The 17,284-nt window shown below is 46.2% G+C and overlaps 3 protein-coding genes across 7 annotated transcripts in view; 1 reads left to right on the forward strand and 2 right to left on the reverse strand.

Annotated features, from left to right (window-relative positions):
- Window positions 1-2,428, reverse strand: part of LOC117766168 (vesicle-fusing ATPase) — a 23,611-nt gene extending 21,183 nt beyond the window's left edge. For 3 of the 5 annotated variants that reach the window (XM_034592934.1, XM_034592933.1, XM_034592937.1), the window contains exon 1: window positions 2,273-2,371. In XM_034592934.1, the coding sequence (XP_034448825.1) occupies window positions 2,273-2,284 (12 nt within the window). In that variant the 5' untranslated portion in view covers window positions 2,285-2,371. Of the gene's footprint in view, window positions 1-2,272 lie in introns of all 5 variants that reach the window. The other 2 variants (XM_034592936.1, XM_034592935.1) reach the window with 1 other exon arrangement.
- Window positions 2,429-9,109: 6,681 nt separating this feature from the next.
- LOC117766172 (cyclin-dependent kinase 5 activator 1-like) lies at window positions 9,110-12,438 on the reverse strand. The gene is made up of 3 exons (XM_034592955.1): window positions 11,938-12,438; window positions 9,982-10,599; window positions 9,110-9,864 (listed from the first exon to the last, which is right to left on the reverse strand). Exons 2-3 carry the CDS (start codon window positions 10,483-10,485, stop codon window positions 9,373-9,375), a joined length of 996 nt encoding a protein of 331 aa, XP_034448846.1. The 5' UTR covers window positions 10,486-10,599; window positions 11,938-12,438; the 3' UTR covers window positions 9,110-9,372.
- Window positions 12,439-13,990: 1,552 nt separating this feature from the next.
- rpain (RPA interacting protein) lies at window positions 13,991-17,015 on the forward strand. Its single transcript, XM_034592960.1, has 7 exons — window positions 13,991-14,180; window positions 14,438-14,629; window positions 15,278-15,350; window positions 15,579-15,690; window positions 15,899-15,962; window positions 16,389-16,529; window positions 16,883-17,015. The coding sequence occupies exons 1-7, from the start codon at window positions 14,109-14,111 to the stop codon at window positions 16,910-16,912; spliced, it is 684 nt and encodes a 227-aa protein (XP_034448851.1). The 5' UTR covers window positions 13,991-14,108; the 3' UTR covers window positions 16,913-17,015.
- Window positions 17,016-17,284: the final 269 nt, after the last annotated feature.

Below are 17,284 nucleotides of genomic sequence, written 5' to 3' on the forward strand. Positions count from 1 at the left end.
GAACGACGCAGCCTCAGTGATTTATCAGGTGTGTTCAGGATGAAAACCCTTTTCACAAGATTCTCACGGACGTCACCTGGAAACGAGATTTGTTGCTTTTGTCCACGTTTGTGAGACATCGACGGCCCATTGTTGGAAACCTCACAGAGAATCTGAATGTAAGCACACGAGAACAGAAACATCACAGGCGTAGCAACAGTAACTAAGGGTTGTCTGGCAACGTTGCTCCAGTTTATAGCTTTAAAGCCATATTATAATATATTCATCGAGTGTGAAGCTCGTTCTCCTCTGTCCAGCTTCTGTGGCTCGAACTATTAGATATTGATCCGTCACGACTGTGCAGCCGCTTTGACAGGTTTAAATTAATGGATCACTCAAAGAGGTAAATCCAATTCCTTATGTAAAATCTGACCTATGACAACACGGTGCAGTATTGAGCGAGCTCCTCTGGACGCTGAGCCACATCAACACATCAGCCAGTGGGCAGATGTTGAGACACAGCAGCAGTTTGACTGGAGACAACACGTCTGGGTTCTGCAGCACAAACGCACTCACTGGTCATTTCTCCTGAAGGTTTCGTACAGATTCATCTCGTTTGTTTGTGAACTTTAAAGTGAAAAGTGAAAAGCACCATTAGCGCTGTTAGAGTGCATGTGACGGGGCCCGTGTTTCTTCTAATGTTGACACTGATACACAAGAAAAATCTATACACGAGGCTCTTTGGATAAAAGCACCGGCCTAATTACATGTGTCCTCCAGTGATGAGGTGATGGAGACGTGCACGCCTGGAGAAATACACCAGACACACAAAGATTCACTCTTACAGAGGTGAACAGGATTCATTCATTTGTCTGAAAACACCTGGTTGTAGTTTCCTCCCTCACGTGCTGGCTCATAAAAGTGCTGCAGCATGACTGTGCAGAAAATCACAGAATGCAAGTTGTCAAACTGGTGATCAGGACCCGTCCTGTGGTCAGGACAGGACGCCTCCTGTCCTGACCACGGGACGAGGACAGGAGGCGTCCTGCAGACGAGTGCAGCAGCAGCTGTCCGACGTTCAGCCGTCACGTGTTTGTTCCATTTCAAACACAACCTGCTGCTCCTGAGATGCTTCAACACAACCAACCTGCACTGCCACATGGATTTGGCCCAAACTGTTACCGTGTCATTCGGCCCACACACCACGGGGACTGATGGCACTTGGGCAGGTCTGCTCCGATCAAAGCAAATCAACCAACTGAATTAGCTTTGTGCTACTTAGGCCCAATTCACCACACAGGTTCTATTCCAGATCTACGTGTTTGCCAGAAAAGGACGACACTTGTTTTGGGATATTTGGGCCACGTTTGCTATTTAACTAGTGGGATCACGTTTATTCTGTCTGGGCCACACGGAGGCCACAAGTGCTGCCTGAGGTGCCTGAGGTGCCTGAGGTGGCCCACATCTGTATCATCACCTGTATCATCACCTGTATCATCATCTGTCTCATCACCTGTATCATCATCAGTATCTAGCTAACAAACAACACGGAGACAAATAGAATAAATGAAATGGCTCCATCTGTGGAATCCTGCCTGAACACACAGACTCTGAGGGAACCGGGACCTTCAGCCCTGGATCTCCGTGGAAGCAGCTCCGCAGTGAGGATGACATCGGGTTCACCCTCATCCCTGCTGCACGCACAGGTCGCGCACACACGCACACACACGCACTCGATCATCCACCAGGCGGCTGCTCTGCTGCGCAACCCGCTTACACGACGCCAATAAGCCTTCTGGCTGCAGCTAAAGCAAAGCAGCAGCACGTCACTCAATCATACCGCTGCACCTCGACGCGGGCAGGTGCCGTATGTTCGAGCCCCTCTTGTGCTTTCACACCGAAGCGGCCACACCGTTCTTCCACATGCACGGCGCGTGAAAGCTCCTCACTGGCCGCTTTCCACGCAGCGCGTCGTCTCAAGGACAAGCGGAGCCGGGATGAGGCTCCTGCGAGGCGGCGGGGAGGCTGCGGGGCGCGGGCGGGTTTCTGCAGCCGGATGGGAATCGAACCCCCGGACAGCAGAGGTGTGAGGCTGCAGCTTCACGGGGAACAACCCGCCTCGACCCGGACTCACGGTGACATTCACACCGGGAGCTGCTGCTGGAACCTGGAGGCTCGACCGACATTTTGCTGGATGTTTGATTCCCAGCAGCTCGGTGGTGTTTGGTTTGAACCCGTGACGCACACATGTGATTATAAATATATATAAAGTGTATAAATATGTGCATCTTACCCGGGTCGTCATCTTCGCGGTTGCGGTGGGTCCGGGCTGCAGCGCGGGTCGGTGGGTCTCAGGACAGCGGGGACAGGGAGCTGATGAGCCAGGCAGCAGATGGGCTTTATAGGCAGCAGCGCACCTCGCTCTGATTGGCTGAGCGAGGCGGAAGCGTGCCGACGGTGGAAGGCTCGTGCGCGAGGATGTGTCGCGTCACTCCTCCTCACGTGGGAAATTTGACAGAGGTGGGAAAACATGTGGCGTGCGTGAGAGGCCGACACGCACACTGGTGACTGTGTGTGTGTGTGTGTGTGTGTGTACGCAATATAAACAGACTAATGGCTTCTACACAGCAAAATGCAAAGTGTTGTGTTGTCAGTGTTCGACTCGGGAGTTTAAACATTGATCAACTCTCATCAGGTGGAGTTCAACCACAAGGTGGTTACTGCCCTAAAGGGGGGGGGGGGTCAAAGGTCAGATTCCCAGATCAACTCTACACTGTTGATTTCACTTGTGTAGTTTCCTGTAAGTATCCTTAGCAGCACATGTTGGTTTTGCTAGCTGCTAGCGTTAGCTGCATGCGCTAGTATAATGAGCTGCACGTGTTGTTAGCCGCTAGCGTTAGCCGCAGGTGCGTGTATCAGTAGCTGAACACTGCTATAGTCAGTTAGTTACAGGTCCTTGTATCAGACTTGTCTGTTGTTAGCCTGGTGTTCACAGCTGCTTCCTGTATTTAGGTAATAAATGTGTATTTTAAGGCGCTAATTTGACTGTATGGAAATAATACACGTTGCTAGTTTGTGGGACGGCAGCACTCATTTTTTAAAAGTTTAATTAGCTCCAATGTAAATGACACTAAGTGGCATGATGATGATTTTCTCATCAGACCTGTTATAAAGTTTTATAAATATGTTGTGCTCCTCTTCATGTTGCTCAAGGTGAGATACGGTGAAAGTCAGAAGTTAGAGTGGCTGAGACTGAAGAAGGTTATGAAGACTACATTTCTTCAGAAAGGTTTGGATCACCTTGTTTTCACAGCCCTGATTGTTTGAGTATGCTGATCATAACTAATGAAGTTTCACTCACCAGGTTTGGAGCCAGGACCTTCCTGCTTGGTGAACAGAAGAACATCCAGCGGTTCTATGTCATCGTCGACCACAAGGCCCAGACATCCCTGTGCTTCGATGAACCCTTCAGAGCAGACTTCATCTTCAGTGTTAACTACCATGAATCCCTCAACAGCTTCTACACGTTCATCCAAACCACGGTGTCCAACAGAGACGTGGGAAGAGCCAGGGGATGTCCCAGAGTCCCAGAGTCCCAGAGCTCAGAGCAAGGTTCCTGCTCGCTGACATTTGAAGTGACCCACGTCGTTGGATTTAAAAATGCTCATTTGCTTTATTTGTAAGGGACACCACAAAAGTTATAGGAATGTTTGTTTTGATTAGAACCGATACAGAAATTCCTGTTTTTGGAAAGATCAACAATATCAGTATCAATGAAGATCAAGCTTAGTTTTGGACACTTTATTTTGACGACCACTTTAATGCATATTGTGTCGAGGAGAGAACTGATTCATTTCCTGTAATTTCTTTGGAGAATTTAATCTATTACAGACCTTATGACAAACAGTTTTCGAATGAGATGGATGAAAAAACATACATATTGCCACATTGTGTGAACTTTGCTTTTGAGGACTGTTAGAAAAAGATGTAAAGCCAATGCTGTGTTATGTTGGTGTGCTTACACAAATAGTGTTTCATGTTAACTGCAAACTTCTTTGAATTGCTGATTCCTTCTTTCTTGTGTATAGTTATAGTTTGTTGACAGGTGATATCAGCAAACACAACTGAAAACCATCCTGAGCAGACAAACATCACAAATACACACGAACCAACATTAACACACATTCAACCAGGACCCCCCCCCCCCACTGTCCAGTCAGTTTAGTTTACTTTATTTCAAACATTTTTAAAAGGTCAAATAAATCAAAATATCACAATAACACAACATAACAACAGCATGAGTTTTATTCAGATGCGTCTTGTTCTGTTCTCTTCTAAATAATCAAAGATTAAAAATACAAATCCTCTTCTCTTCTTATATCAACGTGTTTTTATTCATCATTATTCATCATAAAACGTTGTTTTTCATCCCATGTATGTGAAATGTATGTTACTGAACATTTATGTTTATTCTTATTTTTTCTTTATGTCGCAGATGATTCATTTAATCTATTTTATGACTCTAAAAATGTTTTTATTTCATCTTTTGAAAACGTAGGAAATTAATAAATTAAATACATTTTTTTATATTGTTTTGTCTCTTCAGAATCGAGGACAGCGCCCCCTCCTGTACAGACCAGGTCCCTTCGTGTGGAAGGGGGCGGGGCTGGTTAATACTGTTGCACCAGTGATGAAATCCTGTTGAGAGAAATATGAAGATTAAACTGCAGCACCGCCCCCTGGTGGCTGAGAGAGGAGCACATTCAGCACCATGGTCAGCAACAGTCTTTAGCACTGATTCTCTGTCTCCTGTCACAGAAAGACTCTGGTCGAACCGGGATTCGAACCAGCAACCTTCTTAATCTGTATAAAATCACGTGGAATGAAAGGAGGACGACCGTGCTTGTAAAGGTTTTTATATAAAGTACCTGTAACAGTTGATCAAATGATTCTTACGTCTCACATACATATTCATACATCCACATGGTGACAGCCTGCAGCCTCAGCACTCCAGTGTCACGAGTAGCCGTGACGTTTGTTCCACAAAGATTCTCGTTTGCACAATTCACAAATGAAAAGGAAGAAAAAACTGCAATAACTTTGTCATCATTACCATAAACTTCATATGTTACACGATAGTTTTTCGTCTTGTACGTGTTGCAAGATAAAATATGGCACATCGTTATGAGTCGGTCGATGATGAGAGGATGTGGGGGAGGGGGCGTCGTCCACCCAGACCGCCGCTCGCTGGGAGGTCTGAGCCGGTTCACATGTCGGGACGTTTGCTCATCAGTTCTTTTGTTTCACAGAGAAAATCAGCAGAACTCGTCTTGTCTGTCGTCCACATGATACTGAAGAATCAATATATACCACTCTTAATGGATGTGTGTGTGTGTGTGGGGGGGGAAGTAGTAGAATTGACTGTTGTGTAAATTCCTCCCCTCAACGGTTCACTCGTCATATTAAGCCTCATAGTTCCACACACGTTGAGGCGGTTTGCTTGTTGCTGTCGTTAGAAGTAGGAACACATGGCGTCTCAAGAGTTTGCAGGAGGTTGTCATCTCTGTCAGCTTTTCTAAAACCGTGAGAGGGAAAGATGAAGGTTGTGGGTTTAGATCTGCTCTGACCGGATCACTGTACCTTCAGCTCGTTCCCTTCAGGGCTCAAGGGCACATTCATCAATTTGTGGGGTTCGTGGTTACATTAAAAAAAAGCCCTGTTCACCACTGGAGACAATCCTGGACGCTATCAGAGGTTCGGCCAACGTTTGACGCTCTGCCCTGATACTCGTTGAACTTGAGGAATCGAGGTTCATAGTGAATCATATGATTCTGAGACGATTCTGACTCAACTCGACTCGGCTGCAGCTTCGGTCCTTGAGCAGGAATCAGGGGCATGTTTTTAAACTGGATGGAAACCGAAGAGACGTCATCAGGACACAGTTCAACCAACTACAGCTGATCCACTCTCCCAATGACGGCTGACGAACATCTGGCAAGAGATGAGAAGCTCGTGTTTCTGTCTCAGCCTAAAGGAGCCATTGTTAAAAAGGAAATCTGTAAAATAGAGTAAAACAGGAGCAGTAACTAAAGGAGCTGTGGCTCAGTTCAACGATTCACCACAAGAACCAGCAGGTCACAGTTCTGGATTTCAATAAAAACAATCCTCCTTCCTGGACGATGGATTTAGGTTCCATCCCCACAAACTTCTCTCAATGTCTTTATCACCTTTAAAGTTGCTTTATGTAAATTTTCTCTGCGACGTGCCTGCTTGCCCGTGGTGATGGTCGCTCGCCAAGAGCCTCAGAGATAAAAGTGTTTAAAAGACAAGTTGTGTTCTGCGCTCTGATCGGTGCTACTTCCTCAGGACAGACTGGAGGCTACAGCGTCTCCGGTTGGAAACTGAGAAGAAACTAACCTAGATACAGAGAATAAGGAGCTTTGTCCCAATTCAGAGGCTGAATCCTGCGGAGGACGCAGTTTGATGCTGAACTTTCAATTGGAGAAAACATACATACAGCACCTTTAAATGTATCTCAACCTGCAGGGATCTTTGTGTTTTCACCCCGAAAACCTACAGCTTGGCTCTTACAGCACAAAATAAACAGGAGTGTTATTGAACAGTCGTGTTGGGACCGGGAGGAATGCTACGTATCGACTGTTCAACCCATCAGAAACAGCTCGGAGGACGCAGGTGTGAACAAGCTCGTTTGCCATGGATTCATTCTTCATGTGCATATTTGTGTCATGAGGTCGGACTCTGGATCGAGGCTACATGTTTGTCTTAAACAGCCCAGTGGAATCACCTCTCGTGTGGAGACACCAGCAAACAGGCGTCATTCAGCTTTTACACGTCTTTTCAAAATCACCAATACTTTGATTCTTCATATTCACATCAGACCAAAAATAATAAACTGGAGAACACAACGCTGAGCGCTCCGGCTTCCCCCGACTCCACGTTACACTTTGTGGCACATGAAACTTTCCCTGCACGTTAAACATCACTCTGCACAAAGTCTGTCTCCTCTGGTGGACAGATCTGACACCTGATACAACAACACTGTGAGAAGGTTCCTCCAGGAGAGTCTCTCTTGTTTCAGCCGTCACGTCTCTGAGTCGCCTCGTGTTTCTTTGTATTTCCTTTGTTGTATGAAATAACGAGTCTTTAAGATGATATGGCACAAGATCTCTGCCCCGTGTGAGAAGGCAGAGCTTTTCCCACATTAAAGACTGAGTGATGTGACATCATCAGAGCAGGGGATCTCCTCTCAGGAAACATCTGGAGCAGCTGTATCCCAATAAAAATCCTCTGTTCAGGGGGATTCCACAGATTTTAAACATGGAGGTCATGTTAGTGGTGCATGAGGAGTAGGACCCAGCCTCTTTGTTTGAGATGTGTTCAAACTGGAGGTGTTTTGATGTCTGGACTTAGGAGGCAGTGTGTTTCTGATGCGCTCCAGTTGAACAATTTAGTCTTGAACGGACCTTTTAGACCCGGACGCCCCCTGGAATCAAGAGTTAGGACGATTTTGAAAAGGACCAATGTTTGGATTTGCCTTCACGTGCAATCTATGGATACAACCCCCCCCCCCCCCCCCCCCCCCCGCACATCAGCTGAGCGGATGTCACATCTCAGAGTCCGGCTCCCAGCAGTTCAGCACGGTGAATGCTCAGTCTCTTCTGGAACATGTGGCGCAGTGTGCCCAACACAAAGCAGCATGCTAGGAAACCTATAGAAGCACACATGCATATCAAACAACTGAATATTAAGCCGTCGGGTCAGTGGACCTCAGAGTCTGTGTACATGGGACAGTCTGGACTGGACGGCACCAGACCAGACGGACGAGGTGTCTCCGTCCAGGTGGATGTGGAGACAAATGAGTGGCGAGGGGGAGGAGAGAGCGCGGGGGGGGGGGGGGGGGTGGGGGGGCCCTCGAGCTGAGCGGCGACATTGAAGCGTTGTTTTGGAAGAAAAGTCACATCTGCCCCCGACCTCGCACATCTGGGATCTAATCCCATTTCCTTTCATTCTGAGGTTTGTGGAGATTGGTTCAGATTCGATGATCCATGTCCTCCACGACTCAGCTCAGTCATTCATACAGTATGAAGCACCTTATTCCTTCCTTCCTTCCTTCCTCCCTCCCTCCCTCCCTCCCTTCCTTCCTTCCTTCCTTCCTTCCTTCCTCCCTTCTTTCTTTCTTTCTTTCTTTCTTTCTTTCTTTCTTTCTTCCTTTCTTTCTTTCTTCCTTCCTTCCTTCCTTCCTTCCTTCCCTCCTTCCTTCCTTCCCTCCTTCCTTCCTTCAGCACCAATGCAGGACAAAGTGCCGGGGAAAGGAAGGAATGAAGTAATTCCTTGTTTTCCCTAGAGGGGTCAGTATTGCATTTTCCCTTAATATTTTTGTAAAAGTAAACAGCTTTCAGCAGAGCTCGGTTCATGATTATTAATCTGTGAGCGAAGGGATTAGATAAAAGAAGTGAGTAATCCACAGATAAACCCACATGTTCCCCTTTAAGTTCTAAACTTGATCTAAAACGAATCAATTAATCTGCTTCAGCACGATTACACCTAATCAGGATGTAAATTTCACAGTCTGACCAGTTTGCAGACTGGTTTTGTTCTGGTAGATTCTGGCTGGTTATGGTGAATTAGTTACTGCTCTTAAAGTCTCGCAGCCAGTGTTGGTGAGTGCAGTAAGCTCGGGCAGGACAATAAGGGACAAGGTCAAATGGAGTTGGCAATAAGCAGGTGGTCATGTGCAAGAAGATATGAGGTGACCTCATGCAGCGTGATTCGTATTTTTCAACACGCAATCAAAAATGCCTGGACGCTATCACACAATATCAATATTCCTTATATTTATAATAATGTTCACCCTTGGTTCTGTAAATCTGTGTTGTCTGACGTTTCTAAACCAAATCAGGACTTTAACAGGAATCAGATTTCATGTCTCATCTCAGCAAACCAGGTTCAGGTCCGACGATAAAGATCTGCTTCTCTAATCTGTTCGTGTAATATCATGAACCCTGATGTGCAGGCATTGGATCAAATGTGAGTGAAAACCTAAAGATCAAATCTCTGCTGTGAAGCTTGTTATCGTCACAACCTGAACACAGAACATGTGACACGTCAGAAGACGGGACCAGAACCACCAGCCTGTGTCTCAGAGCCTGTTCCTGTTCCTGTGGCTCAATATCAAATGAATTAATTTATCCTTAATCCCAGAAGCTCTTTGCTCTGAGTAACAAACAAGAAATTTGGTGAATCACAAACCAGTAGAGACGCCAGACAACAGCACTACTCCAAGGTATCGCTACGATTCTTTACATCAGTCCTCAACCTTTCAACTCCATCCATCTTTCTATCCATCCTCTCCTCCCCCCTCCCGTCTCCTTCTTATCGGTCGATGCCTATGAGGAGTTTGGTCTTCTCCTCTTCTTTCTTGCTCTCGTTCTTCAGGTCGGCAAACACCTGCGTGAAGTAGTGCGGGTCGGTGTTGATCTGGAGCATCTTGCCACTCATGCGGTTGATGATCTCCAGGCAGCGGTCCCAGAAGGCCTCCTTCTCCGCCTCCACCAGGAAGGGCTTCAGTGGGTAGGAGATTTCGTTGCCCATGTAGGAGTAGGACAGGTAGAGGCAGGTGAGCAGCGAGGCCTGCAGCTCGCGCTCGGAGGCCACCTCGGCAGAGACCACGTCGCGGCACAGCATGTAGAGGAAGACCACGTTAGCCGGAGTGATGAAGCCCTGGTCCTGCCAGCCCTGCAGGAGGAGGGAGCGGTCCACGCTGCGCAGCCACAGCACCGGATCCGTGGGGGAAAGACGCTTCAGTCGGTAACATCGACGGCACAGGAACTCACCCAGGCTGCGCATCAGTTCACTGGTGGAGGCCTGGGTGGAGAAGAGGGAATACAGGAGATAGGGAAAGAGAGAAGGTAAGAAAGAGCAATGTTTGGATTTTAAATTATCCCAATTTATCGAATTTTCGACGACAGAAAAGGTTATTACCTGGACAATGACACGTTTTGGCGTGCCCACTGCAGTGGACGGCTGGATCCCCGAGCCTGTGAGGGAGTTCTTCTTAGCAGCGACAGCTACGTTGGCCAGGGTCTTGGAGGTGGGCAGGTGTGAGGAGGTAGTGGTGCTGGTGCCTGACGGGTCCTGGCCGGATGTGAAAGATGCAAGGTTAGCGCAGGACTGAGACTTCTTCAGCTTCAGGCTGTTGGAGGCTGAGTTGGCGGTGGCGTGTCCGTCCGGAGAGCTTCCTTTCCCACCGTCCCCGCCCTCGGACTGGAGCTTCTTGGAGCCCTTCCTCTTTGCAGAGACAGCCACGATTCGCTTCCATGGCAACACGCTGATGATGGAAGGCCGTTTGAGGGACTTGGCGGCCGCGGCGGCGTCCTTGGCGTTCTTGCTGTTCTGGACGGCTGTGTAGTGACCGACCGTGGCCGGGCCGTCCTCAAACAGCGCAGCCTTTCGGTAGCTGGGAGACAGCGACAACACTGTACCCATGATGCCTGGTGAGGGTTAGCGGGCGGACACGGTGGAGTGGGGGGCAGCGGGGGGAAGCTCTCTGATTGGTCTAGACAAAGATCTTCAAAATGTCACTTCTGCAGGAAGTTGGACCTGTGAGCAGAGAACAGGAAGCAGCGTCAGTACTTTCCACTTGTTGTATTACTTTAACAAACAGTGCAAAATGAAACCATTCAATTGAAAACATTTTACTATTACTTCAAACCATCTATTACCACAACCTGTGTTTAAACTGGGAGAGGAAGCTGGAGAAAACACCATCTTCACATTTACTCCCCAAATCCATTAACTCAAGTGCTTTCAGTAAAACAGGGATTGAAAACTCTGGCAAAAGCTCATGAATAGATTTCAATTGAAGATGTTTTTTTAACCTCAGCTGATGAATCAGAATGAATGAAACTGCAGAACGTTGTCGATGTTTATTACTGATCCAAAAGCCTGGATATTTACATTTGATGGTGATTTTACTGAGACTATGAAACAACTTCAAGATACAGTAGAAAACCTTCAACAATAAATCATGTGGCCTTTTATTACTGTGACTCTGACAAGGTGTGATTTAGGAGAAACCCCCTTTTCAGAGCTTTCCCTGAGGAAGACTGTGACCTGTGGTTGAAACCAGAAGCTACAAGTTCCCCTTGAGTGAAGTTCAAGTCCATTTTCATTTTGTATAACATCAAATCATAACAGACATCATCTCAAGACCTCAAAAATCATAACGACTAAAATAAAGAAGTGATTTTCTTAAACCTCTTTTGGCTTCAATCAATCAGGAATAAAAAAACATTTAAATTGATTAATATTTACTTGCGATTAATTAATTGAACTAAAGAGCCAATTGTTTTATTATCTGACTTCATCTCAGAGATATTAAACCTAAATATGAATTAATAAACAGGGTTCGAAACACAGCATCTGCAGCTTCCTCTCTCTGTCAGTGAGAATTCCTCTGCATGAATTCCTCTCGTGCTGGGATCGAATCTCCCATCGAGTCCCGATGTGAACCCATGTGGTGAATGTGTCTCTGGACTCATGAAGCCCAGGATGCGTCGCTGCTGAGGCCTCGGATTTAAACCAGCAGCCTGTGTGTTATATAAGAAGCAAGATGAGGCCACAGAGGCATCATGAGAAACAAGTGAGCACGAGCATCCATCTTAGCTTCAAAATGGAAGCCTGGAAAACGCCCCCCCACCCCCAGCATAAGGCAGCTTCACAAACACACACAAACACACACCGTGCATGTTCTACACAAACCAAACGATGACTTGAATCGTGCGTGAACCATTTTAATACATTCTCATGTCAACGTGGAAAGAAGCGCCTCACATTTGGTATTTGAGTGTTTCCTGAGGCCTCCTCCACGAACAGGCTGGTTCAGTGTTTTATCATTTACAGAACTGGAGGAGAAAGAACGACGGTTCGTGTTTTTACCTTCTGATCAATCTGCTCTTCGTTTCAAATCCATCTATCGCACCTCGCTCCCTCACGCGCAAATGCGGTGAAAACGACGAGCGGCTCCTCCACCGGCACCGCAGGTCGCTGGTTCCCGCACCGCCTGCAGCCCGCAGGGTCCGGGGTGTGAAGGCGGATCGGTCCCTGCAGGGATGTGAACCCTGAAGAGCTGCAGGCTCACGGGTCTGAGTCCCGGCTGCTGCCCCTTTCCTCAAATCCTCATCCGCTCCTCGGTTGGAATACAGATGCAAACCAGATGTGGATTCACCACTGGAAGTGGAAATGTGTCTTCCATCGAGAAGCGACCATCTCTAATGTCCCGCTGCTGGGGGGGTGACAGCTGACAGAGCTCCCGCACACACACAACATGAAACACACAAAACAACACGGATCTTTATCGAGAGGGGAAAGATGGCCACTATGAAATCCAAAAATAGATGTGAGCTTAAACCCTCAACGAGAGAGAGAGAGAGAGAGAGAGAGAGAGAGAGAGAGAGAGAGAGAGAGAGAGAGAGATGCGGGCATCTGCAGTTATTCGGGTTGGATGCAGGAGAGATACGGAGCTCTCTGATTGGCTGAGGCCGGGATGCTGCTGCTGCTCAGCTCTGAAACCATTGGTCCCCGAGCGAGTCGAGCCAATCAGGGAGGTCACTGTCCGAGGTGCTGAAACAGCAGAGGAGGCAGAGGAGGCAGAGGAGGTGGATGAAGAAGAGGAGATGGAGGAGGAAGAGGAGATAGAAGAGATAGAGGAGGAAGAGGAGGCAGAAGAGGAGGGAGAGGAGGTGAATGAAGAAGAGGACGTAGAGGAGGGAGAGGAGGAAGAGGAGGGAGAGGAGGGAGAGGAGGGAGAGGAGGAAGAGAAGGGAGAGGAGGGAGAGGAGGTGAATGAAGAAGAGGAGGGAGAGGATATAGAGGAGGTAAATGAGATATATGAGGAAGAAGATGCATATGAGGTAGATGAGGAAGAGGAGGTGGATGAAGAAGAGGACGTAGAGGAGGGAGAGGAGGAAGAGGAGGGAGTTGAGGGAGAGGAGGGAGAGGAGGAAGAGAAGGGAGAGGAGGAAGAGGAGGGAGTTGAGGGAGAGGAGGGAGAGGAGGAAGAGAAGGGAGAGGAGGAAGAGGAGGGAGTTGAGGGAGAGGAGGGAGAGGAGGAAGAGAAGGGAGAGGAGGGAGAGGAGGTGAATGAAGAAGAGGAGGGAGAGGATATAGAGGAGGTAAATGAGATATATGAGGAAGAAGATGCATATGAGGTAGATGAGGAAGAGGAGGTGGATGAAGAAGAGGAGATGGAGGAGGAAGAGGAGATAGAAGAGATAGAGGAGGAAGAGGAGGCAGAAGAGGAGGGAGAGGAGGTGAATGAAGAAGAGGACGTAGAGGAGGGAGAGGAGGAAGAGGAGGGAGTTGAGGTAGAGGAGGAAGAGGAGGTGAATGAAGAAGAGGAGGGAGAGGATATAGAGGAGGTAAATGAGATATATGAGGAAGAAGATGCATATGAGGTAGATGAGGAAGAGGAGGTGGATGAAGAAGAGGAGATGGAGGAGGAAGAGGAGATAGAAGAGATAGAGGAGGAAGAGGAGGCAGAAGAGGAGGGAGAGGAGGTGAATGAAGAAGAGGACGTAGAGGAGGGAGAGGAGGAAGAGGAGGGAGTTGAGGTAGAGGAGGAAGAGGAGGTGAATGAAGAAGAGGAGGGAGAGTATATAGAGGTAAATGAGATATATGAGGAAGAAGATGCATATGAGGTAGATGAGGAAGATGAGGAAGAGGAGGTTGGAAGTTTGGTGAAAGTTTGTCAGAACTGTTGCAGCATGAGCAGACATCTTGATTTTATTCACAGAAATCAATCAAACTTCAATCAATAAATGTTAATTTAATATTAATAAATCTAATACATTTTAATGAATATAATAAATATTAGTATAATTCAAATAATATCATTGTAATATATATATATATATTTTTTTTATATATATATTTTTTTTTTAACTTGGCAACTACACATCCCGTCATGCAGTTCGCGGCCGCCTCCATTAGGTTCCGGGTCGCAGGGTTAAAAGCTGAGATGTTTTGGTTGTGGAAGCCGTGCTAACTTTAGCCTGGATGTTGGAACGGGTCAGTGTTTGTGACAGTCGGTCAGTTGGTGTTGTACGAAGATGGACGCGCAGCACAGACACAGGTCACTTTATAAAGGAACCACTCCGCCATGGAAGGAGACGTTCCGCAAAGTAAGACCCGCAACACGGATCTGTCAGCTAGCTGGGTTAGCTAGCTGTTAGCTAGTGTTAGCTAGTGTTAGCTGCTGTTAGCTAGCTGCTGTTAGCTAGCTGCTGTTAGCTAGCTGTTAGCTGCTGTTAGCTAGCTGTTGTTAGCTGCTGTTAGCTAGCTGTTGTTAGCTGCTGTTAGCTAGCTGTTAGCTGCTGTTAGCTAGCCCTGGTCCTGTGTGTAACACCGAGCTGCTCCTCTTCTCTCCCGGCTCCTCCAGCGCTGTGTGGACCGGCTGAAGAACAGCCGCTCCCGGCTGCTGGACAGGTACCGTCAGGTGGGAGAGAGCCCGCAGAGCTGCGGCTCCGGAGCCTCCATCATCGTCCAGGAGGTGATGGAGGAGGAGTGGAGCGTCCTGCAGTCAGAGGCCCGGGGACTGCCCTCCCTGCTGCGGCCGGAGGGGCTGACAGAGGTCGGTCTGTTTCTCCGTGTGTCCCCCTCCAGCTTCACCTCAGTGTTAATAGTTACTTCAAGTTACTAACGTCTCACACACTGACATGGGACATATTTAAAGTTTCACTTCACTGACAGATGCATTAAATGAAACTACACAACTTGTCCTGTCAACATGGGACTCTACCCTTTTCTTTCCCTGAAACACTGTTGCTCTACTTGATCTGTTCATCATCACCGTGTGTTGATCATCTATCAGCCTGTAACTGAAGGGAGTGAAAACTGACATATAAGATATTGTTTTGATGCTACAATTCAATTAAGAATTCACGTAATAACAAACGTGTTCACGAAGCCAGACAACGTTAATTTACAGTGTGGACGGGCCATCACCTAATTGTGAGTCACTTCATCACGTCACACATAATAAACCCTGCACCAATAAGAAGTAGGAATAAAAATGGGGTCAAGTTTGTCAATATTGTTAAATTCTGACCATTTCAGACCAGTTTCTGTCTTGAATCCTCGGGAAACTTCTGGAAATCAATTTCTGACAGAATGGGAACCTTGATCTGTCATCTGTAGCTGAACTGCCTGCTTTGTTAAAATCCACTAATCTAGTTTAGTTTTTATAACCTAGTGAATGTCCTCCTTTTCTTTTACACAGATGTTCAGTGTCATGACAGAGTACGATGAACTGGCCGTGCTGGAAGAAATCCAACAGGAGCTCATGTCTCAAGGTAACTTTTTGTATAGTCAAATGTTTTTATTAAGGAGTTTGTGTTGAAGTAAATGGGATTTATTGTTTTGTTTTTGTTTTAGTATTAGATATTTAGAATTATGGAAATTTCAATTTTGTTTTGTATCGTGACATCACTGACACGGTGGTAATTTCAGCTGACGTGAGATACAAAACCACAAGAAACAGTGTGTGAGCTTTTTGTTTTGTGTTTTTCTATGTGCTTCAGAAATGTCTATAATTGAGGAGTATGAGAGAAACCTGCAGTTTGAGGAGCAGTTCATATCGTCGGTCGTGGAGGGGATGGAAGAAAAGCATATTATTTGTCCCATTTGTCACACGTGAGTCTATCTATGTCGTATTTACAGACACACATAGTTTGTCATGTTCGCATCTAAGTGGATTAACTACAAATCATTTCTATTCTACCACACTTTTTAAAATTAATGAACTTTGAAAATGGAGACTGATATAAATGCATTAAGTTTGACCATATGAAGCTGTTGCAGAACTAAATCTCATCTTTTAAGTGCTTCTTGTTTCTTGCAGGAACAACTTAAATATCAACAGTCATTTCATCTCCTGCACCTGTGGACTGTACATCAACACTAAGGTTTGTGTGTTCAAATCTTATCCAATCAAATGAGCTCCTTTTGTTTTATATTACATGATCTTTCATTTCAAACTAAAAGTCATAGTTATGGCATCATGTTGCCTCTGCCAGTTAAAGTTATTGTTTTTGTGCAGTTGCAGCAATTTGCATCATAAATTCTACTCCTTCTTGTCAAACACTCATATTTTTAGTTACAGTGACCTTCTCTTTTGTGTGCTACCTTTTTAAATACAGCTACACACCTGCTCCTGCCCCAATGTCCCATCAACATGAATCTGTTTCTTCCCCCTGAAACAATGTTCATTATGACTTTGTGTTGACAGTCTCACAGAAGTCGTACATTGACAAAAAAAGCCCAGAGTTCAGTTACATTGGTGAATATTGTCCTCAACTAAAATGCTGCGATGTTGTTCCGCTTGTCTTCAGACACGAGACATTACTCCAGATGTCCTGCGCTATCTGCTGGAGTCCAGGGTGTCGGAGCACACGGAGGACTGTCTCCACAATCCTGTTTTCTTTGTCGCTCCAAACATAGACAGCTCTCCAAACCTGATGATCAGCTGCCAGGTATGGTGGTCACTCACTGCCGGGTCATCCAGGCAGTTCACAGGCCTGTGTGATAAGACAATACAAAGTGTGTGACGCTGTAAAAACATCTGTGGCTTCATATAGATGCTCTATTGTTTACTTTGTTGTGTGACAAATCACACTTTATTCTTTTTGTTTGAATGACTCTTTGAGTTCTTCTGCATACGGTGTGGTTGCAGACAGGGAACGTTTTCAGACATGAATTAAACTGACATTCTCCAGAGACACATTTCACTTTTAGGTTAATTTTCAGTTGTGGTGAAATTGATTTTCTTTTTTTTTTCTTTTTTTAATGGCGCTCTTCACAAGTTCATTGTTTCCTCTCCTTTCAGGTCTGTGACTATCTGTCCATCGTTCTGTGAGAACGGACGCAACGATCATGAGTGACTCGACTCGTGAGATATGACTTTGAGTTTTTTTGCTCTCTGTATATTTTGTGAAATAAAATCTATTTTTAATATTTAATGTGGAGTCGTTCTTCCTTCTTGTGCCGTATGCTGCTACACCAACAACCTGTGAAGGCTTCACCATTTAGTCTGATCTCTCAGGACGTGATAGTCCTCCATTGCCTCACTGTTGCATGTGCCACCAAAACTTGATAGTGATAATAAAAACAAGTAAAGTATTTATGGTCAGATTCCAGCAGTGCCCCTGAAAACATCAAAAACAATCACTCAGACACTAGACGGGACATCATTTAGAGAAACTGTATTAGTAATAAAGAGAACAGGGAT

This window comes from Hippoglossus hippoglossus, chromosome 8, assembly GCF_009819705.1.
Source record: "Hippoglossus hippoglossus isolate fHipHip1 chromosome 8, fHipHip1.pri, whole genome shotgun sequence".
In the NCBI taxonomy this organism is placed as follows: Eukaryota; Metazoa; Chordata; class Actinopteri; order Pleuronectiformes; family Pleuronectidae; genus Hippoglossus; species Hippoglossus hippoglossus.

Coding starts and splice junctions, on each gene's coding strand:
- LOC117766172 (XM_034592955.1), bottom strand. CDS start 10,485: ATGGGTACAGTGTTGTCGCTGTCTCCCAGCTACCGAAAGGCTGCGCTG. Junction 9,865..9,981: donor CAAAACGTGTCATTGTCCAG/GTAATAACCTTT, acceptor TTCTCCACCCAG/GCCTCCACCAGTGAACTGAT.
- rpain (XM_034592960.1), top strand. CDS start 14,109: ATGGACGCGCAGCACAGACACAGGTCACTTTATAAAGGAACCACTCCG. Junction 14,181..14,437: donor GGAAGGAGACGTTCCGCAAA/GTAAGACCCGCA, acceptor CGGCTCCTCCAG/CGCTGTGTGGACCGGCTGAA. Junction 15,691..15,898: donor ATTTGTCCCATTTGTCACAC/GTGAGTCTATCT, acceptor TGTTTCTTGCAG/GAACAACTTAAATATCAACA.